Source organism: Oncorhynchus masou, chromosome 14 (assembly GCF_036934945.1).
Source record: "Oncorhynchus masou masou isolate Uvic2021 chromosome 14, UVic_Omas_1.1, whole genome shotgun sequence".
Taxonomy (NCBI): Eukaryota; Metazoa; Chordata; class Actinopteri; order Salmoniformes; family Salmonidae; genus Oncorhynchus; species Oncorhynchus masou.
Window position 1 is genome coordinate 39,459,323 of NC_088225.1, and position 25,094 is coordinate 39,484,416.

At 51.4% G+C, this 25,094-nt stretch overlaps 1 protein-coding gene across 2 annotated transcripts in view; it reads right to left on the reverse strand.

The window, feature by feature from the left end:
• The window catches only part of LOC135554825 (protein CLEC16A-like), a 126,449-nt gene that overhangs the window by 38,421 nt on the left and 62,934 nt on the right, over positions 1–25,094 (reverse strand). For both annotated transcript variants that reach the window (XM_064987275.1, XM_064987274.1), the window contains exons 12-17: positions 24,019–24,119; positions 21,105–21,224; positions 19,795–19,928; positions 11,177–11,221; positions 4,209–4,259; positions 182–310 (exon numbers count right to left, since the gene is read on the reverse strand). In XM_064987275.1, coding sequence (XP_064843347.1) covers positions 182–310; positions 4,209–4,259; positions 11,177–11,221; positions 19,795–19,928; positions 21,105–21,224; positions 24,019–24,119 — 580 coding nt within the window. The remainder of the gene's footprint in view (positions 1–181; positions 311–4,208; positions 4,260–11,176; positions 11,222–19,794; positions 19,929–21,104; positions 21,225–24,018; positions 24,120–25,094) is intronic.

Genomic DNA, 25,094 nt, shown 5'->3' on the forward strand with positions numbered 1-25,094 from the left:
CAGAACATCCCTCCCCAGGTCAGTAGGTGGTACAGAACATCCCTCCCCAGGTCAGTAGGTGGTACAGAACATCCCTCCCCAGGTCAGTAGGTGGTACAGAACATCCCTCCCCAGGTCAGTAGGTGTATGTGCGTGTGTCTCAGTGTGTGTGTGTTTCTCAGTGTGTGTGTGTGTGTGTTACCCGTCTGGTCTTCTCTACTCCTCCACAGGGCAGTCTCTTAACGAAGTCTATTCCAGTCAGAGGAGTACCAGTAGGGGGAAGTAGAACGGACGCGTCCATCATCAGGTACTCCACGTTCAGGGGCTTACTCTGGAGAGACATTAAATACATTATCAGGGGCTTACTCTGGAGAGACATTAAATACATTATCAGGGGCTTACTCTGGAGAGACATTAAATACATTATCAGGGGCTTACTCTGGAGAGACATTAAATACATTATCAGGGGCTTACTCTGGAGAGACATTAAATACATTATCAGGGGCTTACTCTGGAGAGACATTAAATACATTATCAGGGGCTTACTCTGGAGAGACATTAAATACATTATCAGGGGCTTACTCTGGAGAGACATTAAATACATTATCAGGGGCTTACTCTGGAGAGACATTAAATACATTATCAGGGGCTTACTCTGGAGAGACATTAAATACATTATCAGGGGCTTACTCTGGAGAGACATTAAATACATTATCAGGGGCTTACTCTGGAGACATTAAATACATTATCAGGGGCTTACTCTGGAGAGACATTAAATACATTATCAGGGGCTTACCCTGGAGAGACATTAAATACATTATCAGGGGCTTACTCTGGAGAGACATTAAATACATTATCAGGGGCTTACTGGGGCTTACTCTGGAGAGACACATTAAATACATTATCAGGGGCTTACTCTGGAGAGACACATTAAATACATTATCAGGGGCTTACTCTGGAGAGACACATTAAATACATTATCAGGGGCTTACTCTGGAGATACACATTAAATACATTATCAGGGGCTTACTCTGGAGATCCATCAAATACATTATCAGGGGCTTACTCTGGAGAGACATTAAATACATTATCAGGGGCTTACTCTGGAGACCCATCAAATACATTATCAGGGGCTTACTCTGGAGATCCATCAAATACATTATCAGGGGCTTACTCTGGAGAGACTTTAAATGCATTATCAGGGGCTTACTCTGGAGAGACACATTAAATACATTATCAGGGGCTTACTCTGGAGATACACATTAAATACATTATCAGGGGCTTACTCTGGAGATCCATCAAATACATTATCAGGGGCTTACTCTGGAGAGACTTTAAATGCATTATCAGGGGCTTACTCTGGAGAGACACATTAAATACATTATCAGGGGCTTACTCTGGAGATACACATTAAATACATTATCAGGGGCTTACTCTGGAGATCCATCAAATACATTATCAGGGGCTTACTCTGGAGAGACTTTAAATGCATTATCAGGGGCTTACTCTGGAGATCCATCAAATACATTATCAGGGGCTTACTCTGGAGATACACATTAAATACATTATCAGGGGCTTACTCTGGAGATCCATCAAATACATTATCAGGGGCTTACTCTGGAGAGACATTAAATACATTATCAGGGGCTTACTCTGGAGAGACATTAAATACATTATCAGGTACTCCGCGTTCAGGGTGTTACTCTGAGTAAACCTTTGCTTAACTTTATTGGGATAGGGGGCAGTATTCGGAAGTTTGGATGACTGAGGTGCCCAAAGTAACCTGCCTGCTACTCAGGCCTAGAAGCTAGGATATGCATATAGTTGGTAGATTTGGATAGAAAACACTCTAGAGTTTCCAAAACTGTTAAAATAATGTCTGTGAGAATAACAGAACTGAAATGGCAGGCAAAAACATGAGGAAAATCCATCCAGGAAGTGCTATTATTTTGAAATGCCTGTTTTTCAATTGAAAGCCTATCCACCATACAAAGACTTAGGACCTAGTTCACGGGCTCTGTGGCTTCTTCTACATGTGGCCAGTCGTTAGGCATTGTTTCAGGCTTCTACTCTGAAAACCGAGGGAGATACAGAGCTTTCAATGAGAGGACAGTGGAGATTTCCAGACATGAGTCCAGCGTGTGACTGGGAGCGTGTCTTTCTTGTTTCTCCTTTTCTATTGACGAAGCTTTTGTCCGGTTGAAATATGATCGATTATTTATGACGAAAACAATCTGAGGATTGATTATAAACATCGTTTGACATGTTTCTACGAACTTTTATGGTACTTTTTATTTGATTTTTCGTCAGCCTGCTGTGATCGCGCTTTGTGCCAATGGATTACTGAAAAAAACGGAGGTTTTTGGATATGAAGAGGGACTTTATCGAACAAAACAAACATTTATTGTGTAACATGGAGTTTTGTGAGTGCAACCATATGAAGATCATCAAAGGTAAGTGATAAATTCTCATCGCTATTTCTGACTTGTGTAACTCTTCTACTTGGCTGGTTACTGTTTGTAATGATTTCTCTGCTGGGCGCTGTTCTCAGATAATCCCATGGTTTCGCCGTAATGCCTTTTTGAAATCTGACACAGCGGTTGGATTAACAAGAAGTTCAAATCAAGTTCAAATCCCCGAGCTGACAAGGTTAAAAATCTGTCGTTCTGCCCCTGAACACTGTTCCTAGGCCGCCATTGAAAATAAGAATTTCTTCTTAACTGACTTGCCTAGTTAAATAAATAAACACTTGAATGTTTATTATGAGTGTTTTTGAATTTTGAATTTGGCGCTTTGCAATTTCACTGGCTGTTGTCCAAAGACGTTTTAACAAATCACATAATAACTTGCATGGATTAGTCTGTTATTCAACAGACACTGGGAAATTAATTCACCTTTCAGCTGGACAACAACCCAAAACACCAAGGCCAAACTGACACTGGGGCTGATTACCAAGACGACAGCAAATGTTCCTGATTGGCTGAGTTAAAGTTCTGACTTAAATCTACTTGTAAATGTACGGCGGGACCTGGAAATGGTTGTCTAGCAACGGATCAACAACCATTCTGACCGAGCTTGAGTCATTTAGATAATAATAAATCATTCTTTAAGAGACTTACCCAGAAACACTCACAGCTCTTAGAGAATTACCCAGAAACACTCACAGTTCTTAGAGAATTACCCAGAAACACTCACAGCTCTTAGAGAATTACCCAGAAACACTCACAGCTCTTAGAGAATTACCCAGAAACACTCACAGCTCTTAGAGAACTACCCAGAAACACTCACAGTTCTTAGAGAATTACCCAGAAACACTCACAGCTCTTAGAGAATTACCCAGAAACACTCACAGCTCTTAGAGAATTACCCAGAAACACTCACAGCTCTTAGAGACTTACCCAGAAACACTCACAGCTCTTAGAGAACTACCCAGAAACACTCACAGCTCTTAGAGAATTACCCAGAAACACTCACAGCTCTTAGAGAATTACCCAGAAACACTCACAGCTCTTAGAGAACTACCCAGAAACACTCACGGTTCTTAGAGAATTACCCAGAAATACCACCAACTACCACTTAAATACAAGGATATACCTTCAGTACCAAGGGGCTGTTACCGAGACGGTCAAATATCAATACCACCAACGACCACTTAAATACAAGGCAGTCCTTCATTACCAAGGGGCTGTTACCGAGACGGTCAAATATCAATACCACCAACGACCACTTAAATACAAGGCAGTCCTTCATTACCAAGGGGCTGTTACCGAGACGGTCAAATATCAATACCACCAACTACCACTTAAACACAAGGCAGTCCTTCAGTACCAAGGGGCTGTTACGTGGCCGAGACGGTCAACTATCAATACCACCAACTACCACTTAAACATAAGGCAGTCCTTCAGTACCAAGGGGCTGTTACCGAGACGGTCAAATATCAATACCACCAACGACCACTTAAACACAAGGCAGTCCAAGGATATACCTTCATTACCAAGGGGCTGTTATTGAAGAAGCTTCATGTTTCCAGTTGAATGAACAACCCACTTCCAGAATCAGCACACCCCCACAACAACATCTGGCTTATTTGCCATACAAGAAAACACACGTATGTACGGATACACGCACATACAGGCAGCACAGGCACACGTGTGTTCACACAAATGCGTCATAACAACACAAAGACAACATATATATCACGTGTGTGTGGTTGAGACAGGTGGACTAACCGTCATGCTCCTGTACTCATCTTCAAACATGTCCAGGAAGATCTCCTCCCCCTGAGAGAGAGAGAGAGAGAGAGAGAGAGAGAGAGAGACAGAGACAGAGACAGAGAGAGAGAGAGAGAGACAGAGAGAGAGACAGAGAGAGAGAGACAGAGAGACAGAGACAGAGAGAGAGACATAGAGAGACAGAGAGAAAAAATGAGTTAGATTTAGTTGAAACTTAAAAGGGAGAGTGAATCATGTCACTAGTGCATCTTCAAAACATGGCGACTAGACTCCTCTTTAAATAATATGAACCATGGCGACTAGACTCCTCTTTAAATCATCTGAACCATGGTGACTAGACTCCTCTTTAAATAATCTGAAACATGGTGACTAGACTCCTCTTTAAACATGGTGACTAGACTCCTCTTTAAATAATCTGAAACATGGTGACTAGACTCCTCTTTAAACATGGTGACTAGACTCCTCTTTAAACATGGTGACTAGACTCCTCTTTAAACATGGTGACTAGACTCCTCTTTAAACATGGCGACTAGACTCCTCTTTAAACATGGTGACTAGACTCCTCTTTAAACATGGTGACTAGACTCCTCTTTAAACATGGCGACTAGACTCCTCTTTAAACATGGTGACTAGACTCCTCTTTAAACATGGCGACTAGACTCCTCTTTAAATAATATGAAACATGGTGACTAGACTCCTCTTTAAATAATATGAAACATGGTGACTAGACTCCTCTTTAAACATGGTGACTAGACTCCTCTTTAAACATGGTGACTAGACTCCTCTTTAAACATGGTGACTAGACTCCTCTTTAAACATGGCGACTAGACTCCTCTTTAAACATGGTGACTAGACTCCTCTTTAAACATGGCGACTAGACTCCTCTTTAAATCATCTGAACCATGGTGACTAGACTCCTCTTTAAACATGGTGACTAGACTCCTCTTTAAATAATATGAAACATGGTGACGAGACTCCTCTTTAAACATGGTGACTAGACTCCTCTTTAAACATGGTGACTAGACTCCTCTTTAAATAATATGAAACATGGTGACTAGACTCCTCTTTAAATAATATGAAACATGGTGACTAGACTCATCTTTAAACATGGTGACTAGACTCCTCTTTAAATAATATGAAACATGGTGACTAGACTCCTCTTTAAACATGGTGACTAGACTCCTCTTTAAACATGGCGACTAGACTCCTCTTTAAACATGGCGACTAGACTCCTCTTTAAACATGGCGACTAGACTCCTCTTTAAACATGGCGACTAGACTCCTCTTTAAACATGGCGACTAGACTCCTCTTTAAACATGGCGACTAGACTCCTCTTTAAACATGGCGACTAGACTCCTCTTTAAACATGGCGACTAGACTCCTCTTTAAACATGGTGACTAGACTCCTCTTTAAACATGGTGACTAGACTCCTCTTTAAATAATATGAAACATGGTGACTAGACTCCTCTTTAAACATGGTGACTAGACTCCTCTTTAAACATGGCGACTAGACTCCTCTTTAAACATGGCGACTAGACTCCTCTTTAAACATGGCGACTAGACTCCTCTTTAAACATGGCGACTAGACTCCTCTTTAAACATGGTGACTAGACTCCTCTTTAAACATGGCGACTAGACTCCTCTTTAAACATGGCGACTAGATTGGTTAGTTTTACAATTCCGACATTACTTTGCTGTTGCGCTGCAGAAGTTATGAATTTTGTCTCTCGTATAGTAACTTCTATACATTTTCTTTACACAGACAATTACAATGAAGCCACAATCTATTTTACATTTATTTAACCTTTATTTATTTATTTAACTAGGCAAGTCAGTTAAGAACAAAATCTTATTTACAAAGACAGCCTACCGGGGAGCAGTGGGTTAACTGCCTTGTTCAGGAGCAGAACGACGGCCTACCGGGGAACAGTGGGGTAACTGCCTTGTTCAGGGGCAGGACGACGGCCTACCAGGGAACAGTGGGGTAACTGGTCTAGGAACAGTGGATTAACTGGTCTAGGAACAGTGGGTTAACTGGTCTAGGAACAGTGGGGTAACTGGTCTAGGAACAGTGGGTTAACTGGTCTAGGAACAGTGGGTTAACTGGTCTAGGAACAGTGGATTAACTGGTCTAGGAACAGTGGATTAACTGGTCTAGGAACAGTGGGTTAACTGGTCTAGGAACAGTGGGGTAACTGGTCTAGGAACAGTGGGGTAACTGGTCTAGGAACAGTGGGTTAACTGGTCTAGGAACAGTGGATTAACTGGTCTAGGTACAGTGGATTAACTGGTCTAGGAACAGTGGGTTAACTGGTCTAGGAACAGTGGATTAACTGGTCTAGGAACAGTGGATTAACTGGTCTAGGAACAGTGGATTAACTGGTCTAGGAACAGTGGGTTAACTGGTCTAGGAACAGTGGGGTAACTGCCTTGTTCAGGAGCAGAACGACGGCCTACCGGGGAACAGTGGGGTAACTGCCTGTTCAGGAGCAGAACGACAGATTATCTTCCCTTGTGAGCTCGGGGATTCAATCCAGCAACCTTTAGGGTTACTAGTCCAAAGCTCTAACCACTAGGCTACCTGCCGCCCCTCTCACCACTAGGCTACCTGCCGCCCCTCTCACCACTAGGATACCTGCCGCCCCTCTCACCACTAGGATACCTGCTCTAACCACTAGGCTACCTGCTCTAACCAATAGGCTACCTGCCGCCCCTCTAACCACTAGGCTACCTGCCGCCCCTCTAACCACTAGGCTACCTGCCGCCCCTCTCACCACTAGGCTACCTGCCACCCCTCTCACCACAAGGATACCTGCCGCCCCTCTAACAACTAGGCTACCTGCTCTAACCACTAGGCTACCTGCTCTAACCAATAGGCTACCTGCCGCCCCTCTAACCACTAGGCTACCTGCCGCCCCTCTAACCACTAGGCTACCTGCCGCCCCTCTCACCACTAGGATACCTGCTCTAACCACTAGGCTACCTGCTCTAACCACTAGACTACCTGGCTCTAACCACTAGACTACCTGGCTCTAACCACTAGGCTACCTGCTCTAACCACTAGGCTACCTGCCGCCCCTCTAACCACTAGGCTACCTGCTCTAACCACTAGGACACCTGCTCTAACCAATAGGCTACCTGCCGCCCCTCTAACCACTAGGCTACCTGCCGCCCCTCTAACCACTAGGCTACCTGCCGCCCCTCTCACCACTAGGATACCTGCACTAACCACTAGGCTACCTGCTCTAACCACTAGACTACCTGGCTCTAACCACTAGACTACCTGCTCTAACCACTAGGCTACCTCCTCTAACCACTAGGCTACCTCCTCTAACCACTAGGCTACCTGCACTAACCACTAGGCTACCTGCTCTAACCACTAGACTACCTGGCTCTAACCACTAGACTACCTGCTCTAACCACTAGGCTACCTGCTCTAACCACTAGGCTACCTGTCTCTAACCACTAGGCTACCTGCGCTGACCACTAGACTACCTGCTCTAACCCCTAAGCTACCTGCTCTAACCACTAGGCTACCTGCTCTAACCACTAGACTACCTGGCTCTAACCACTAGGCTACCTGTCTCTTACCACTAGGCTACCTGTCTCTTACCACTAGGCTACCTGCCTCTAACCACTAGGCTACCTGGCTCTAACCACTAGACTACCTGCTCTAACCACTAGACTACCTGCTCTAACCACTAGGCTACCTGGCTCTAACCACTAGGCTACCTGGCTCTAACCACTAGGCTACCTGGCTCTAACCACTAGACTACCTGGCTCTAACCACTAGACTACCTGGCTCTAACCACTAGACTACCTGGCTCTAACCACTAGACTACCTGCTCTAACCACTAGGCTACCTGTCTCTAACCACTAGGCTACCTGGCTCTAACCACTAGACTACCTGGCTCTAACCACTAGACTACCTGCTCTAACCACTAGGCTACCTGTCTCTAACCACTAGGCTACCTGCGCTGACCACTAGACTACCTGCTCTAACCACTAGACTACCTGCTCTAACCACTAGGCTACCTGCTCTAACCACTAGACTACCTGCCTCTAACCACTAGGCTACCTGCTCTAACCACTAGGCTACCTGTCCTAACCACTAGGCTACCTGTCTCTAACCACTAGGCTACCTGTCTCTAACCACTAGGCTACCTGCCTCTAACCACTAGGCTACCTGGCTCTAACCACTAGACTACCTGCTCTAACCACTAGACTACCTGCTCTAACCACTAGGCTACCTGGCTCTAACCACTAGGCTACCTGGCTCTAACCACTAGGCTACCTGGCTCTAACCACTAGACTACCTGGCTCTAACCACTAGACTACCTGGCTCTAACCACTAGACTACCTGGCTCTAACCACTAGACTACCTGCTCTAACCACTAGGCTACCTGTCTCTAACCACTAGGCTACCTGGCTCTAACCACTAGACTACCTGGCTCTAACCACTAGACTACCTGCTCTAACCACTAGGCTACCTGTCTCTAACCACTAGGCTACCTGCGCTGACCACTAGACTACCTGCTCTAACCACTAGACTACCTGCTCTAACCACTAGGCTACCTGCTCTAACCACTAGACTACCTGCCTCTAACCACTAGGCTACCTGCTCTAACCACTAGGCTACCTGTCCTAACCACTAGGCTACCTGTCTCTAACCACTAGGCTACCTGTCTCTAACCACTAGGCTACCTGCGCTGACCACTAGACTACCTGCTCTAACCACTAGGCTACCTGCCACCCCTCTAACCACTAGGCTACCTGCCTCCCCTCTAACCACTAGGCTACCTGCTCTAACCACTAGGCTACCTGTCTCTAACCACTAGACTACCTGCTCTAACCACTAGGCTACCTGCTCTAACCACTAGGCTACCTCCTCTAACCACTAGGCTACCTCCTCTAACCACTAGGCTACCTGCACTAACCACTAGGCTACCTGCTCTAACCACTAGACTACCTGGCTCTAACCACTAGACTACCTGCTCTAACCACTAGGCTACCTGCTCTAACCACTAGGCTACCTGTCTCTAACCACTAGGCTACCTGCGCTGACCACTAGACTACCTGCTCTAACCCCTAAGCTACCTGCTCTAACCACTAGGCTACCTGCTCTAACCACTAGACTACCTGGCTCTAACCACTAGGCTACCTGTCTCTTACCACTAGGCTACCTGTCTCTTACCACTAGGCTACCTGCCTCTAACCACTAGGCTACCTGCTCTAACCACTAGGCTACCTGGCTCTAACCACTAGACTACCTGCTCTAACCACTAGACTACCTGCTCTAACCCCTAGACTACCTGCTCTAACCACTAGGCTACCTGGCTCTAACCACTAGGCTACCTGGCTCTAACCACTAGGCTACCTGGCTCTAACCACTAGGCTACCTGGCTCTAACCACTAGACTACCTGGCTCTAACCACTAGACTACCTGGCTCTAACCACTAGACTACCTGGCTCTAACCACTAGACTACCTGCTCTAACCACTAGGCTACCTGTCTCTAACCACTAGGCTACCTGGCTCTAACCACTAGACTACCTGGCTCTAACCACTAGACTACCTGCTCTAACCACTAGGCTACCTGTCTCTAACCACTAGGCTACCTGTCTCTAACCACTAGGCTACCTGCGCTGACCACTAGACTACCTGCTCTAACCACTAGACTACCTGCTCTAACCACTAGGCTACCTGCTCTAACCACTAGACTACCTGCCTCTAACCACTAGGTTACCTGCTCTAACCACTAGGCTACCTGTCCTAACCACTAGGCTACCTGTCTCTAACCACTAGGCTACCTGTCTCTAACCACTAGGCTACCTGCGCTGACCACTAGACTACCTGCTCTAACCCCTAGGCTACCTGCTCTAACCACTAGACTACCTGCTCTAACCACTAGACTACCTGGCTCTAACCACTAGACTACCTGCTCTAACCACTAGGCTACCTGTCTCTAACCACTAGGCTACCTGGCTCTAACCACTAGACTACCTGGCTCTAACCACTAGACTACCTGCTCTAACCACTAGGCTACCTGGCTCTAACCACTAGACTACCTGGCTCTAACCACTAGACTACCTGCTCTAACCACTAGGCTACCTGGCTCTAACCACTAGGCTACCTGCGCTGACCACTAGACTACCTGCTCTAACCACTAGACTACCTGCTCTAACCACTAGGCTACCTGCTCTAACCACTAGACTACCTGCCTCTAACCACTAGGCTACCTGCTCTAACCACTAGGCTACCTGTCCTAACCACTAGGCTACCTGTCTCTAACCACTAGGCTACCTGTCTCTAACCACTAGGCTACCTGCGCTGACCACTAGACTACCTGCTCTAACCCCTAGGCTACCTGCTCTAACCACTAGACTACCTGCTCTAACCACTAGGCTACCTGCTCTAACCACTAGACTACCTGCCTCTAACCACTAGGCTACCTGCTCTAACCACTAGGCTACCTGTCTCTAACCACTAGGCTACCTGTCTCTAACCACTAGGCTACCTGCTCTAACCACTAGACTACCTGCTCTAACCACTAGGCTACCTGCTCTAACCACTAGACTACCTGCCTCTAACCACTAGGCTACCTGCTCTAACCACTAGGCTACCTGTCTCTAACCACTAGGCTACCTGTCTCTAACCACTAGGCTACCTTGGCTCTAACCACTAGGCTACTTGGCTCTAACCACTAGGCTACCTGCCATCCCATCTATCTGCAATATTAAATCTGATCTACCCCCCTAAAAAAAGTGTGTGTGAGGAACACGTGTTTTGTGTAAGCGCAGTACCATGTTCATGTGTTTTCTACATTATCAGGAACACAATGTCCTCACAAGGTCGGGAAAACAACAGTTTTTGGGGGCGGAAGTCAGGACTCGTATCCCCCATCTCCTGAATTTGTTCAGATAGCAATTTTTATGCTTCAATATGAGAGAGGGAAAACACTTGCCTTATAGAAACGCCGTAGGAGATGCAGACTCTCTTCTCTGGCTCCCTGAAACACACAGAATACACATCACACCTACTGAACACACTCCTCAACAACACAGACCAAAGAGCTAACATACAGGTAACTGCCAGAGTAAAGGAAACACCAACATGGTGGCAATACGGCGTTGGGTCACCATGTAACTGCCAGAATAAAGGAAACACCAACATAGCGTCAAGGCGTTGGGCCACCAACCACCATGTAACTGCCAGAATAAAGGAAACACCAACATAGTGTCTCAATAAGGCATTGGGTCACCATGTAACTGCCAGAATAAAGGAAACACCAACACAGTGTCTTAAGGCATTGGGTCACCATGTAACTGCCAGAATAAAGGAAACACCAATACAGTGTCTTAAGGCGTTGGGCCACCATGTAACTGCCAGAATAAAGGAAACACCAACATAGTGTCTTAAGACGTTGGGTCACCATGTAACTGCCAGAATAAAGGAAACACCAACATAGTGTCTTAATAAGGCGTTGGGTCACCAACCACCAGGTAACTGCCAGAATAAAGGAAACACCAACACAGTGTCTTAAGGCGTTGGGTCACCAACCACCAGGTAACTGCCAGAATAAAGGAAACACCAACACAGTGTCTTAAGGCGTTGGGTCACCAACCACCAGGTAACTGTCAGAATAAAGGAAACACCAACACAGTGTCTTAATAAGGCGTTGGGTCACCAACCACCAGGTAACTGTCAGAATAAAGGAAACACCAACATAGTGTCTTAATAAGGCGTTGGGCCACCAACCACCAGGTAACTGCCAGAATAAAGTAACAGAGATCCGCCCCGCTGATGTTTTTCCATTGGTTTCTCACAATAATGAGCCAGAGACATTAGATATCATCAGAGTGGAAGCAGGAAGCATGAGTGATGCTCTGGAACACTCTATATCTCAGGTGATAGATGAGCAAGCCATTGGGTGTTGTTATTCAGAGCTGCTATGAACAATCATTCCTGGTTTTAAAAGGTTTCTCATTCCGATTAAAACAAACATCTTATTTTGAGAACACAACCAGAGATTCCATTGTGATGCAAGAAAGGGAAACACTGGAATGCAATTACTCATTTAACAAGAAGAAGAGGAGGAGGAGGAGGAGGAGGAGGAGGGAAGGGTGAGTGATACAAAGAAAACAATGTTATACAGAGAGAGAGAGGAGGGCTGGGGACCAGAGAGAGAGAGAGGAGGGCTGGGGACCAGAGAGAGAGAGAGGAGGGCTGGGGACCAGAGAGAGAGAGAGAGGAGGGCTGGGGACCAGAGAGAGAGAGGAGGGCTGGGGACCAGAGAGAGAGAGGGGGAGGGCTGGGGACCAGAGAGAGAGAGGGGAGGGCTGGGGACCAGAGAGAGAGGAGGGCTGGGGACCAGAGAGAGAGAGAGGAGGGCTGGGGACCAGAGAGAGAGAGAGGAGGGCTAGGGACCAGAGAGAGAGAGGGGAGGGCTGGGGACCAGAGAGAGAGAGGGGAGGGCTGGGGACCAGAGAGAGAGAGGAGGGCTGGGGACCAGAGAGAGAGAGGAGGGCTGGGGACCAGAGAGAGAGAGGGGGCTGGGGACCAGAGAGAGAGAGAGAGAGAGAGGAGGGCTGGGGACCAGAGAGAGAGAGGGGAGGGCTGGGGACCAGAGAGAGAGAGGAGGGCTGGGGACCAGAGAGAGAGAGGAGGGCTGGGGACCAGAGAGAGAGAGAGGGCTGGGGACCAGAGAGAGAGAAGAGGGCTGGGGACCAGAGAGAGAGAGGAGGGCTGGGGACCAGAGAGAGAGAGAGGAGGGCTGGGGACCAGAGAGAGAGAAGAGGGCTGGGGACCAGAGAGAGAGAGGAGGGCTGGGGACCAGAGAGAGAGAGAGGAGGGCTGGGGACCAGAGAGAGAGAGGGGAGGGCTGGGGACCAGAGAGAGAGAGGAGGGCTGGGGACCAGAGAGAGAGAGGAGGGCTGGGGACCAGAGAGAGAGAGAGGAGGGCTGGGGACCAGAGAGAGAGAGAGGAGGGCTGGGGACCAGAGAGAGAGAGAGGAGGGCTGGGGACCAGAGAGAGAGAGAGGAGGGCTGGGGACCAGAGAGAGAGAGAGGAGGGCTGGGGACCAGAGAGAGAGAGAGGAGGGCTGGGGACCAGAGAGAGAGAGGAGGGCTGGGGACCAGAGAGAGAGAGAGGAGGGCTGGGGACCAGAGAGAGAGACAGGAGGGCTGGGGACCAGAGAGAGAGAGAGAGGAGGGCTGGGGACCAGAGAGAGAGAGGAGGGCTGGGGACCAGAGAGAGAGAGAGAGGAGGGCTGGGGACCAGAGAGAGAGAGAGAGAGGAGGGCTGGGGACCAGAGAGAGAGAGGAGGGCTGGGGACCAGAGAGAGAGAGAGGAGGGCTGGGGACCAGAGAGAGAGAGAGGAGGGCTGGGGACCAGAGAGAGAGAGAGGAGGGCTGGGGACCATAGAGATAGAGAGGAGGGCTGGGGACCAGAGAGAGAGAGAGGAGGGCTGGGGGACCAGAGAGAGAGAGAGGAGGGCTGGGGACCAGAGAGGGAGAGAGGAGGGCTGGGGACCAGAGAGAGAGAGAGGAGGGCTGGGGACCAGAGAGAGAGAGGAGGGCTGGGGACCAGAGAGGGAGAGAGGAGGGCTGGGGACCAGAGAGAGAGAGGAGGGCTGGGGACCAGAGAGAGAGAGAGAGGAGGGCTGGGGACCAGAGAGAGAGAGGAGGGCTGGGGACCAGAGAGAGAGAGAGGAGGGCTGGGGACCAGAGAGAGAGAGAGGAGGGCTGGGGACCAGAGAGAGAGAGGAGGGCTGGGGACCAGAGAGAGAGAGGAGGGCTGGGGACCAGAGAGAGAGAGGAGGGCTGGGAACCAGAGAGAGAGAGAGGAGGGCTGGGGACCAGAGAGAGAGAGGAGGGCTGGGGACCAGAGAGAGAGAGAGGAGGGCTGGGGACCAGAGAGAGAGAGGGGGCTGGGGACCAGAGAGAGAGAGAGAGAGAGAGAGGAGGGCTGGGGACCAGAGAGAGAGAGGGGAGGGCTGGGGACCAGAGAGAGAGAGAGGAGGGCTGGGGACCATAGAGATAGAGAGGAGGGCTGGGGACCAGAGAGAGAGAGGAGGGCTGGGGGACCAGAGAGAGAGAGAGGAGGGCTGGGGACCAGAGAGGGAGAGAGGAGGGCTGGGGACCAGAGAGAGAGAGGAGGGCTGGGGACCAGAGAGGGAGAGAGGAGGGCTGGGGACCAGAGAGAGAGAGAGGAGGGCTGGGGACCAGAGAGAGAGAGAGAGGAGGGCTGGGGACCAGAGAGAGAGAGAGGAGGGCTGGGGACCAGAGAGAGAGAGGAGGGCTGGGGACCAGAGAGAGAGAGAGGAGGGCTGGGGACCAGAGAGAGAGAGAGGAGGGCTGGGGACCAGAGAGAGAGAGAGGAGGGCTGGGGACCATAGAGATAGAGAGGAGGGCTGGGGACCAGAGAGAGAGAGAGGAGGGCTGGGGGACCAGAGAGAGAGAGAGGAGGGCTGGGGACCAGAGAGGGAGAGAGGAGGGCTGGGGACCAGAGAGAGAGAGAGGAGGGCTGGGGACCAGAGAGAGAGAGGAGGGCTGGGGACCAGAGAGGGAGAGAGGAGGGCTGGGGACCAGAGAGAGAGAGGAGGGCTGGGGACCAGAGAGAGAGAGAGAGGAGGGCTGGGGACCAGAGAGAGAGAGGAGGGCTGGGGACCAGAGAGAGAGAGAGGAGGGCTGGGGACCAGAGAGAGAGAGGAGGGCTGGGGACCAGAGAGAGAGAGGAGGGCTGGGGACCAGAGAGAGAGAGAGGAGGGCTGGGGACCAGAGAGAGAGAGGAGGGCTGGGAACCAGAGAGAGAGAGAGAGGAGGGCTGGGGACCAGAGAGAGAGAGGAGGGCTGGGGACCAGAGAGAGAGAGAGGAGGGCTGGGGACCAGAGAGAGAGAGGGGGCTGGGGACCAGAGAGAGAGAGAGAGAGAGAGAGGAGGGCTGGGGACCAGAGAGAGAGGGGAGGGCTGGGGACCAGAGAGAGAGAGAGGAGGGCTGGGGACCATAGAGATAGAGAGGAGGGCTGGGGACCAGAGAGAGAGAGGAGGGCTGGGGGACCAGAGAGAGAGAGAGGAGGGCTGGGGACCAGAGAGGGAGAGAGGAGGGCTGGGGACCAGAGAGAGAGAGAGGAGGGCTGGGGACCAGAGAGAGAGAGGAGGGCTGGGGACCAGAGAGGGAGAGAGGAGGGCTGGGGACCAGAGAGAGAGAGGAGGGCTGGGGACCAGAGAGAGAGAGAGAGGGAGGGCTGGGGACCAGAGAGAGAGAGAGGAGGGCTGGGGACCAGAGAGAGAGAGAGGAGGGCTGGGGACCAGAGAGAGAGAGGAGGGCTGGGGACCAGAGAGAGAGAGGAGGGCTGGGGACCAGAGAGAGAGAGGAGGGCTGGGGACCAGAGAGAGAGAGAGGAGGGCTGGGGACCAGAGAGAGAGAGCGGAGGGCTGGGGACCAGAGAGAGAGAGAGAGGAGGGCTGGGGACCAGAGAGAGAGAGGAGGGCTGGGGACCAGAGAGAGAGAGAGAGGAGGGCTGGGGACCAGAGAGAGAGAGGAGGGCTGGGGACCAGAGAGAGAGAGGAGGGCTGGGGACCAGAGAGAGAGAGGAGGGCTGGGGACCAGAGAGAGAGAGGAGGGCTGGGGACCAGAGAGAGAGAGGGGGCTGGGGACCAGAGAGAGAGAGAGAGAGAGAGAGGAGGGCTGGGGACCAGAGAGAGAGAGGGGAGGGCTGGGGACCAGAGAGAGAGAGGAGGGCTGGGGACCAGAGAGAGAGAGGAGGGCTGGGGACCAGAGAGAGAGAGGGGGCTGGGGACCAGAGAGAGAGAGAGAGAGAGGAGGGCTGGGGACCAGAGAGAGAGAGGAGGGCTAGGGACCAGAGAGAGAGAGAGAGGAGGGCTGGGGACCAGAGAGAGAGAGAGAGAGGAGGGCTGGGGACCAGAGAGAGAGAGGAGGGCTGGGGACCAGAGAGAGAGAGGAGGGCTGGGAACCAGAGAGAGAGAGGAGGGCTGGGAACCAGAGAGAGAGAGAGGAGGGCTGGGGACCAGAGAGAGAGAGAGGAGGGCTGGGGACCAGAGAGAGAGAGAGGAGGGCTGGGGACCAGAGAGAGAGAAGAGGGCTGGGGACCAGAGAGAGAGAGAAGAGGGCTGGGGACCAGAGAGAGAGAGAGGAGGGCTGGGGACCAGAGAGAGAGAGGGGAGGGCTGGGGACCAGAGAGAGAGAGGAGGGCTGGGGACCAGAGAGAGAGAGGAGGGCTGGGGACCAGAGAGAGAGAGAGGAGGGCTGGGGACCAGAGAGAGAGAGAGGAGGGCTGGGGACCAGAGAGAGAGAGAGGAGGGCTGGGGACCAGAGAGAGAGAGGAGGGCTGGGGACCAGAGAGAGAGAGAGGAGGGCTGGGGACCAGAGAGAGAGAGAGGAGGGCTGGGGACCAGAGAGAGAGAGAGGAGGGCTGGGGACCAGAGAGAGAGAGAGGAGGGCTGGGGACCAGAGAGAGAGAGAGAGGAGGGCTGGGGACCAGAGAGAGAGAGGAGGGCTGGGGACCAGAGAGAGAGAGGAGGGCTGGGGACCAGAGAGAGAGAGAGGAGGGCTGGGGACCATAGAGATAGAGAGGAGGGCTGGGGACCAGAGAGAGAGAGAGGAGGGCTGGGGGACCAGAGAGAGAGAGAGGAGGGCTGGGGGACCAGAGAGAGAGAGAGGAGGGCTGGGGACCAGAGAGGGAGAGAGGAGGGCTGGGGACCAGAGAGAGAGAGAGGAGGGCTGGGGACCAGAGAGAGAGAGGAGGGCTGGGGACCAGAGAGGGAGAGAGGAGGGCTGGGGACCAGAGAGAGAGAGGAGGGCTGGGGACCAGAGAGAGAGAGAGGAGGGCTGGGGACCAGAGAGAGAGAGGAGGGCTGGGGACCAGAGAGAGAGAGAGGAGGGCTGGGGACCAGAGAGAGAGAGGAGGGCTGGGGACCAGAGAGAGAGAGGAGGGCTGGGGACCAGAGAGAGAGAGAGGAGGGCTGGGGACCAGAGAGAGAGAGGAGGGCTGGGAACCAGAGAGAGAGAGAGAGGAGGGCTGGGGACCAGAGAGAGAGAGGAGGGCTGGGGACCAGAGAGAGAGAGAGGAGGGCTGGGGACCAGAGAGAGAGAGGAGGGCTGGGGACCAGAGAGAGAGAGGAGGGCTGGGGACCAGAGAGAGAGAGGAGGGCTGGGGACCAGAGAGAGAGAGGAGGGCTGGGGACCAGAGAGAGAGAGGGGGCTGGGGACCAGAGAGAGAGAGAGAGAGAGAGAGGAGGGCTGGGGACCAGAGAGAGAGAGGGGAGGGCTGGGGACCAGAGAGAGAGAGGAGGGCTGGGGACCAGAGAGAGAGAGGAGGGCTGGGGACCAGAGAGAGAGAGGGGGCTGGGGACCAGAGAGAGAGAGAGAGAGAGGAGGGCTGGGGACCAGAGAGAGAGAGGAGGGCTAGGGACCAGAGAGAGAGAGAGGAGGGCTGGGGACCAGAGAGAGAGAGGAGGGCTGGGGACCAGAGAGAGAGAGAGGAGGGCTGGGGACCAGAGAGAGAGAGGAGGGCTGGGGACCAGAGAGAGAGAAGAGGGCTGGGGACCAGAGAGAGAGAGAGAGGAGGGCTGGGGACCAGAGAGAGAGAAGAGGGCTGGGGACCAGAGAGAGAGAAGAGGGCTGGGGACCAGAGAGAGAGAGAGGAGGGCTGGGGACCAGAGAGAGGAGGGCTGGGGACCAGAGAGAGAGAGGAGGGCTGGGGACCAGAGAGAGAGAGAGGAGGGCTGGGGACCAGAGAGAGAGAGAGGAGGGCTGGGGACCAGAGAGAGAGAGAGGAGGGCCGGGGACCAGAGAGAGAGAGGAGGGCTGGGGACCAGAGAGAGAGAGAGAGGAGGGCCGGGAACCAGAGAGAGAGAGGAGGGCCGGGGACCAGAGAGAGAGAGGAGGGCCGGGGACCAGAGAGATAGAGAGGAGGGCCGGGGACCAGAGAGAGAGAGAGGAGGGCCGGGGACCAGAGAGAGAGAGAGGAGGGCTGGGGACCAGAGAGAGAGAGAAGAGGGCTGGGGACCAGAGAGAGAGAGGAGGGCTGGGGACCAGAGAGAGAGAGGAGGGCTGGGGACCAGAGAGAGAGAGGAGGGCTGGGGACCAGAGAGAGAGAGGAGGGCTGGGGACCAGAGAGAGAGAGAGGAGGGCTGGGGACCAGAGAGAGAGAGGAGGGCTGGGAACCAGAGAGAGAGAGGAAGGCTGGGGACCAGAGAGAGAGAGAGGAGGGCTGGGGACCAGAGAGAGAGAGAGGAGGGCTGGGGACCAGAGAGAGAGAGAGGAGGGCTGGGGACCATAGAGATAGAGAGGAGGGCTGGGGACCAGAGAGAGAGAGAGGAGGGCTGGGGGACCAGAGAGAGAGAGAGGAGGGCTGGGGACCAGAGAGGGAGAGAGGAGGGCTGGGGACCAGAGAGAGAGAGAGGAGGGCTGGGGACCAGAGAGAGAGAGGAGGGCTGGGGACCAGAGAGGGAGAGAGGAGGGCTGGGGACCAGAGAGAGAGAGGAGGGCTGGGGACCAGAGAGAGAGAGAGGAGGGCTGGGGACCAGAGAGAGAGAGGAGGGCTGGGGACCAGAGAGAGAGAGAGGAGGGCTGGGGACCAGAGAGAGAGAGGAGGGCTGGGGACCAGAGAGAGAGAGGAGGGCTGGGGACCAGAGAGAGAGAGAGGAGGGCTGGGGACCAGAGAGAGAGAGAGGAGGGCTGGGGACCAGAGAGAGAGAGAGAGGAGGGCTGGGGACCAGAGAGAGAGAGAGAGAGGAGGGCTGGGGACCAGAGAGAGAGAGAGAGAGAGAGAGAGGAGGGCTGGGGACCAGAGAGAGAGAGAGAGGAGGGCTGGGGACCTGAGAGAGAGAGGAGGGCTGGGGACCAGAGAGAGAGAGAGGAGGGCCGGGGACCAGAGAGAGAGAGAGGAAGGCTGGGGACCAGAGAGAGAGGAGGGCTGGGGACCAGAGAGAGAGAGAGAGAGGAGGGCTGGGGACCAGAGAGAGAGAGGGGAGGGCTGGGGACCAGAGAGAGAGAGGGGAGGGCTGGGGACCAGAGAGAGAGAGGAGGGCTGGGGACCAGAGAGAGAGAGGAGGGCTGGGGACCAGAGAGAGAGAGGAGGGCTGGGGACCAGAGAGAGAGAGGGGAGGGCTGGGGACCAGAGAGAGAGAGGGGAGGGCTGGGGACCAGAGAGAGAGAGGAGGGCTGGGGACCAGAGAGAGAGAGAGGAGGGCTGGGGACCAGAGAGAGAGAGAGGAGGGCTGGGGACCAGAGAGAGAGAGGGGAGGGCTGGGGACCAGAGAGAGAGAGGAGGGCTGGGGACCAGAGAGAGAGAGAGGAGGGCTGGGGACCAGAGAGAGAGAGAGGAGGGCTGGGGACCAGAGAGAGAGAGGAGGGCTGGGGACCAGAGAGAGAGAGGAGGGCTGGGGACCAGAGAGAGAGAGAGGAGGGCTGGGGACCAGAGAGAGAGAGAGAGGAGGGCTGGGGACCAGAGAGAGAGAGGAGGGCTGGGGACCAGAGAGAGAGAGGAGGGCTGGGGACCAGAGAGAGAGAAGAGGGCTGGGTGTCAGGACCAAAGGGGGAGGGACTGACACACTCACCTCGAGACAGGCCAGGTGTACGTCCTTGATGATGCAGTGAGCAGGAGAGGAGGAAGAGGAGGAGGAAGAGGAGAGGACGGACCGTTTCAACAGCAGACAGCTCAGCTCCAGAGTAGCCAGACGTACCTTACCATCTACACACACACACACACACACACACACACACACACACACACACACACACACGATCACACACACACACACGTTAGGTGGTTTGTGGGTGCATGCGGTCATGTGTGTGTGTGATAATGTGTGTGTGTGAGATAATGTGTGTGTGTGTGATCGTGTGTGTGTGTGTGTGTGATCATGTGTGTGTGTGTGATCGTGTGTGTGTGTGTGTGATCATGTGTGCGTGTGTGTGGTGTGTATGATAATGTGTGTGTGTGAGATAATGTGTGTGTGTGTGTGATAATGTGTGTGTGTGTGATAATGTGTGTGTGTGTGTGTGTGTGTGTGATAATGTGTGTGTGTGTGTGTGTGTGTGTTACGGATACAGTTATCCTGTGTGTGTGTGTATCCTGTGTGTGTGTTTCTTTTCTCTCCTTCTCCCCTCTCAGGTGAAAATCATCACTCCCCAATCAGTCAACAATCAATCATCAATCAGAAGACACACCTCCTCATATTTCCTGACCTATCACAGTTCCTTCCCCATGGTTTAAAAACCCCATCATTTGTTTGTTCTAGAGCTCAGCTCAGCTCAGCTCAGCTCAATCTCTCTGTAAATGCCATGTCTGTAGGTCTCAGTGTTTCACTCTCGCTTTGTGTCTTAACCTCTCTTTTGTTTAAGCACCTCATAGCACTTTGTCATCACCTGTGAGTATTGTTTTTGGTTATGGTGTTTGTGTTTGATTGCTGGTGGAAAAGGGGGAAATCAAGACAAGTCGCCCATGGGCATACACTACCCGTAGGTGAACTTTGTTAAATACACTAGTTAGAACTGGGCGGACCACCCACTGTATTTTTGGTTAGTTAGTTAGCTGTTGTTAAAGTAGGCTAGTCTAGCTTAGGGGTGTTTTTGAATACTTATTGTTTCTTTCCTTGGGTCCAGCTCAGCCCCTTTTCCTGCTCCCCCCATTACCGTGTGTTTATAAATAAACCTAGAGTTTGACGGTAGATTTCAGTTGTCGTGCTTATTTCGTTCACACTTTTCCTTTGTCACAATAATAATTTGCATGAGTTATGTTACGAGTCTCATTACCATCCCCCCTAGACTGTCGGGCCAAAAGGGATTCGTAACAGTGTGTGTGATAATGTGTGTGTGATAATGTGTGTGTGTGTGATGTGTGTGTGTGTGTGTGTGTGTGTGTTACCTGGTTGTGCGGCCACGTTCATCACTCGTATGAGTCTCTCCACCAACACCTGGCTGTAGCAGCTCCTCTCCTGGTCTGGGACTGGTAGCTGCAGCCTCTCCAACAACTCACGGTTGATACCTGAACAAACACACGCATTTAGAACGAGTTACAGCTGCTATCGGTTAACGGAACATCTCTACAGAACATCATGATCCACTGGTCTGTTAACGGAACATCTCTACGGAACATCATGATCCACTGGTCTGTTAACGGAACATCTCTACGGAACATCATGATCCACTGGTCTGTTAACGGAACATCATGATCCACTGGTCTGTTAACGGAACATCTCTACGGAACATCATGATCTACTGGTCTGTTAACGGAACATCATGATCCACTAGTCTGTTAACGGAACATCTCTACCGAACATCATGATCTACTGGTCTGTTAACGGAACATCTCTACAGAACATCATGATCCACAAGTCTGTTAACGGAACATCATGATCCACTAGTCTGGTAACGGAACATCTCTACAGAACATCATGATTCACTAGTCTGTTAACGGAACATCATGATCCACTAGTCTGTTAACGGAACATCATGATCCACTAGTCTGTTAACGGAACATCTCTACGGAACATCATGATCCACTAGTCTGTTAACGGAACATCATGATCCACTAGTCTGGTAACGGAACATCTCTACAGAACATCATGATCCACTGGTCTGTTAACGGAACATCTCTACGGAACATCATGATCCACTAGTCTGTTAACGGAACCTCTCTACAGAACATCATGATTCACTAGTCTGTTAACGGAACATCATGATCCACTAGTCTGTTAACAGAACATCATGATCCACTAGTCTGGTAACGGAACATCTCTACAGAACATCATGATCCACTGGTCTGTTAACGGAACATCTCTACGGAACATCATGATCCACTAGTCTGTTAACGGAACCTCTCTACAGAACATCATGATTCACTAGTCTGTTAACGGAACATCATGATCCACTAGTCTGTTAACGGAACATCATGATCCACTAGTCTGTTAACGGAACATCATGATCCACTAGTCTGTTAACGGAACATCTCTACAGAACATCATGATCCACTAGTCTGTTAACGGAACATCTCTACAGAACATCATGATCCACTAGTCTGTTAACGGAACATCATGATCCACTAGTCTGCTCACGGAACATCTCTACAGAACATCATGATCCACTAGTCTGTTAACGGAACATCTCTACAGAACATCATGATCCACTAGTCTGTTAACGGAACATCTCTACAGAACATCATGATCCACTAGTCTGTTAACGGAACATCATGATCCACTAGTCGGTTAACGGAACATCTCTACAGAACATCATGATCCACAAGTCTGTTAATGGAACATCATGATCCACTAGTCGGTTAACGGAACATCTCTACAGAACATCATGATCCACTAGTCTGTTAACGGAACATCTCTACAGAACATTATGATCCACTAGAGTTAGCGCGATAACCCACCGGAGCTAACCCACCGGAGCTAACCTACCGGAGCTAACCTACACGTGCTAAACCTACCGGAGCTAACCTACACGTGCTAAACCTACCGGAGCTAACCCACCGGAGCTAACCCACCGGAGCTAACCCACCGGAGCTAACCCACAGGAGCTAACCCACCGGAGCTAACCCACCGGAGCTAACCCACCGGAGCTAACCCACCGGAGCTAACCTACAGGAGCTAACCTACAGGAGCTAACCCACCGGCGCTAACCCACCGGAGCTAACCTACAGGAGCTAACCCACCGGAGCTAACCTACAGGAGCTAACCTACCGGAGCTAACCCACCGGAGCTAACCCACCGGAAACAAACCTACAGGAGCTAACCTACCGGAGCTAACCTACCGGAGCTAACCCACCGGAGCTAACCCACCGGAGCTAACCCACCGGAGCTAACCCACCGGAGCTAACCCACCGGAGCTAACCCACAGGAGCTAACCCACAGGAGCTAACCCACAGGAGCTAACCCACAGGAGCTAACCCACAGGAGCTAACCCACCGGAGCTAACCCACCGGAGCTAACCTACCGGAGCTAACCCACAGGAGCTAACCCACAGGAGCTAACCCACAGGAGCTAAACTACAGGAGCTAACCCACCGGAGCTAACCTACCGGAGCTAACCTACAGGAGCTAACCTACCGGAGCTAACCTACAGGAGCTAACACACCGGAGCTAACCTACAGGAGCTAACCTACCGGAGCTAACCTACAGGAGCTAACACACCGGAGCTAACCTACAGGAGCTAACCCACCGGAGCTAACCCACCGGAGCTAACCTACAGGAGCTAACCCACAGGAGCTAACCTACCGGAGCTAACCTACCGGAGCTAACCCACCGGAAACAAACCTACAGGAGCTAACCCACCGGAGCTAACCCACCGGAGCTAACCCACCGGAGCTAACCCACCGGAGCTAACCTACAGGAGCTAACCTACAGGAGCTAACCTACAGGAGCTAACCCACAGGAGCTAACCCACAGGAGCTAACCTACCGGAGCTACCCTACCGGAGCTAACCGACACGTGCTAAACCTACCGGAGCTAACCTACAGGAGCTAACCCACCGGAGCTACCCTACCGGAGCTAACCGACACGTGCTAAACCTACCGGAGCTAACCTACAGGAGCTAACCCACAGGAGCTAACCCACCGGAGCTAACCCACCGGAGCTAACCCACAGGAGCTAACCCACAGGAGCTAACCCACAGGAGCTAACCCACAGGAGCTAACCCACAGGAGCTAACCCACCGGAGCTAACCTACCGGAGCTAACCTACAGGAGCTAACCTACAGGAGCTAACCTACAGGAGCTAACCTACAGGAGCTAAGTCATCTATTGTTGAACAGAACAGATGGTGTAGATGCTCCTCTTACCTTTGCTGTGTGACACGGCGTAGAGAAGACAGAGCACAAACAGAGCATGGTAATCGTCTTCACTACAATCTAGAGCACTGTACACCATGTCTAGGAACGGTCTGGAGGAAAGAGAGACGGGAGACTTTAACCATTTGTACATTGTTACATCACTGTATATATATATATATATATACATACATACATACATACATACATACATACATACATACATACATACATACAATATGACATTTGTAATGTCCTTAGTGTTTTGAAACTTCTGAATGTTGACTGTTCATTTTTATTGTTTATTTCACTTTATATATTATCTACCTCACTTGCTTTGGCAATGTTAACACGTTTCCCATGCCAATAAAGCCCCTTGAATTGAATTGACAGGAGAGAAAGAGAGAAACAGGAGAGACAGGGAGAGAGAGAGAGACAGGAAGAGAGATTACACAGATCCACAAAGAATTCGAAAACAAATCCAATTTTGAAAAACTCCCATAACTACTGGGTGAAATTCCACAGTGTGCCATCAGAGCAGCAAGATTTGTGACCTGTTGCCATGAGAAAAGGGCAACCAGTGAAGAACACGCAACATTGTAAATACAACCCATATCTATGCTTATTTATTTTATCTTGTGTCCTTAACCATTTGCACATTGTAAAAACACTGTATATATATATAATATGACATTTGTAATGTCTTTATTGTTTTTAAACTTCTGTATGTGTGATGTCTACTGTTAATATTTATTGTTTATTTCACTTTATATATTATATACCTTACTTGCTTTGGCAATGTTAACACATGTTTCCCATGCCAATAAAGCCCCTTGAATTGAATTGAGAGAAAGAGACAGACAGAGACATAGAGAGACAGAGAGTGACATAGAGAGACAGAGAGAGAGAGAGACAGACAGACAGACAGACAGAGAGATAATTTTTCACACAGAACACCGACTTCCAAAGAAAACTAAACAGTGTATTTTGAGCAGGACTACAACATAGGTAGAATATTTCCAAGCAAATGGAGTTGAGTCAGTTGACAGTGATTGATGAGCAGTGGATTAGATGTTCCACTGAATCCA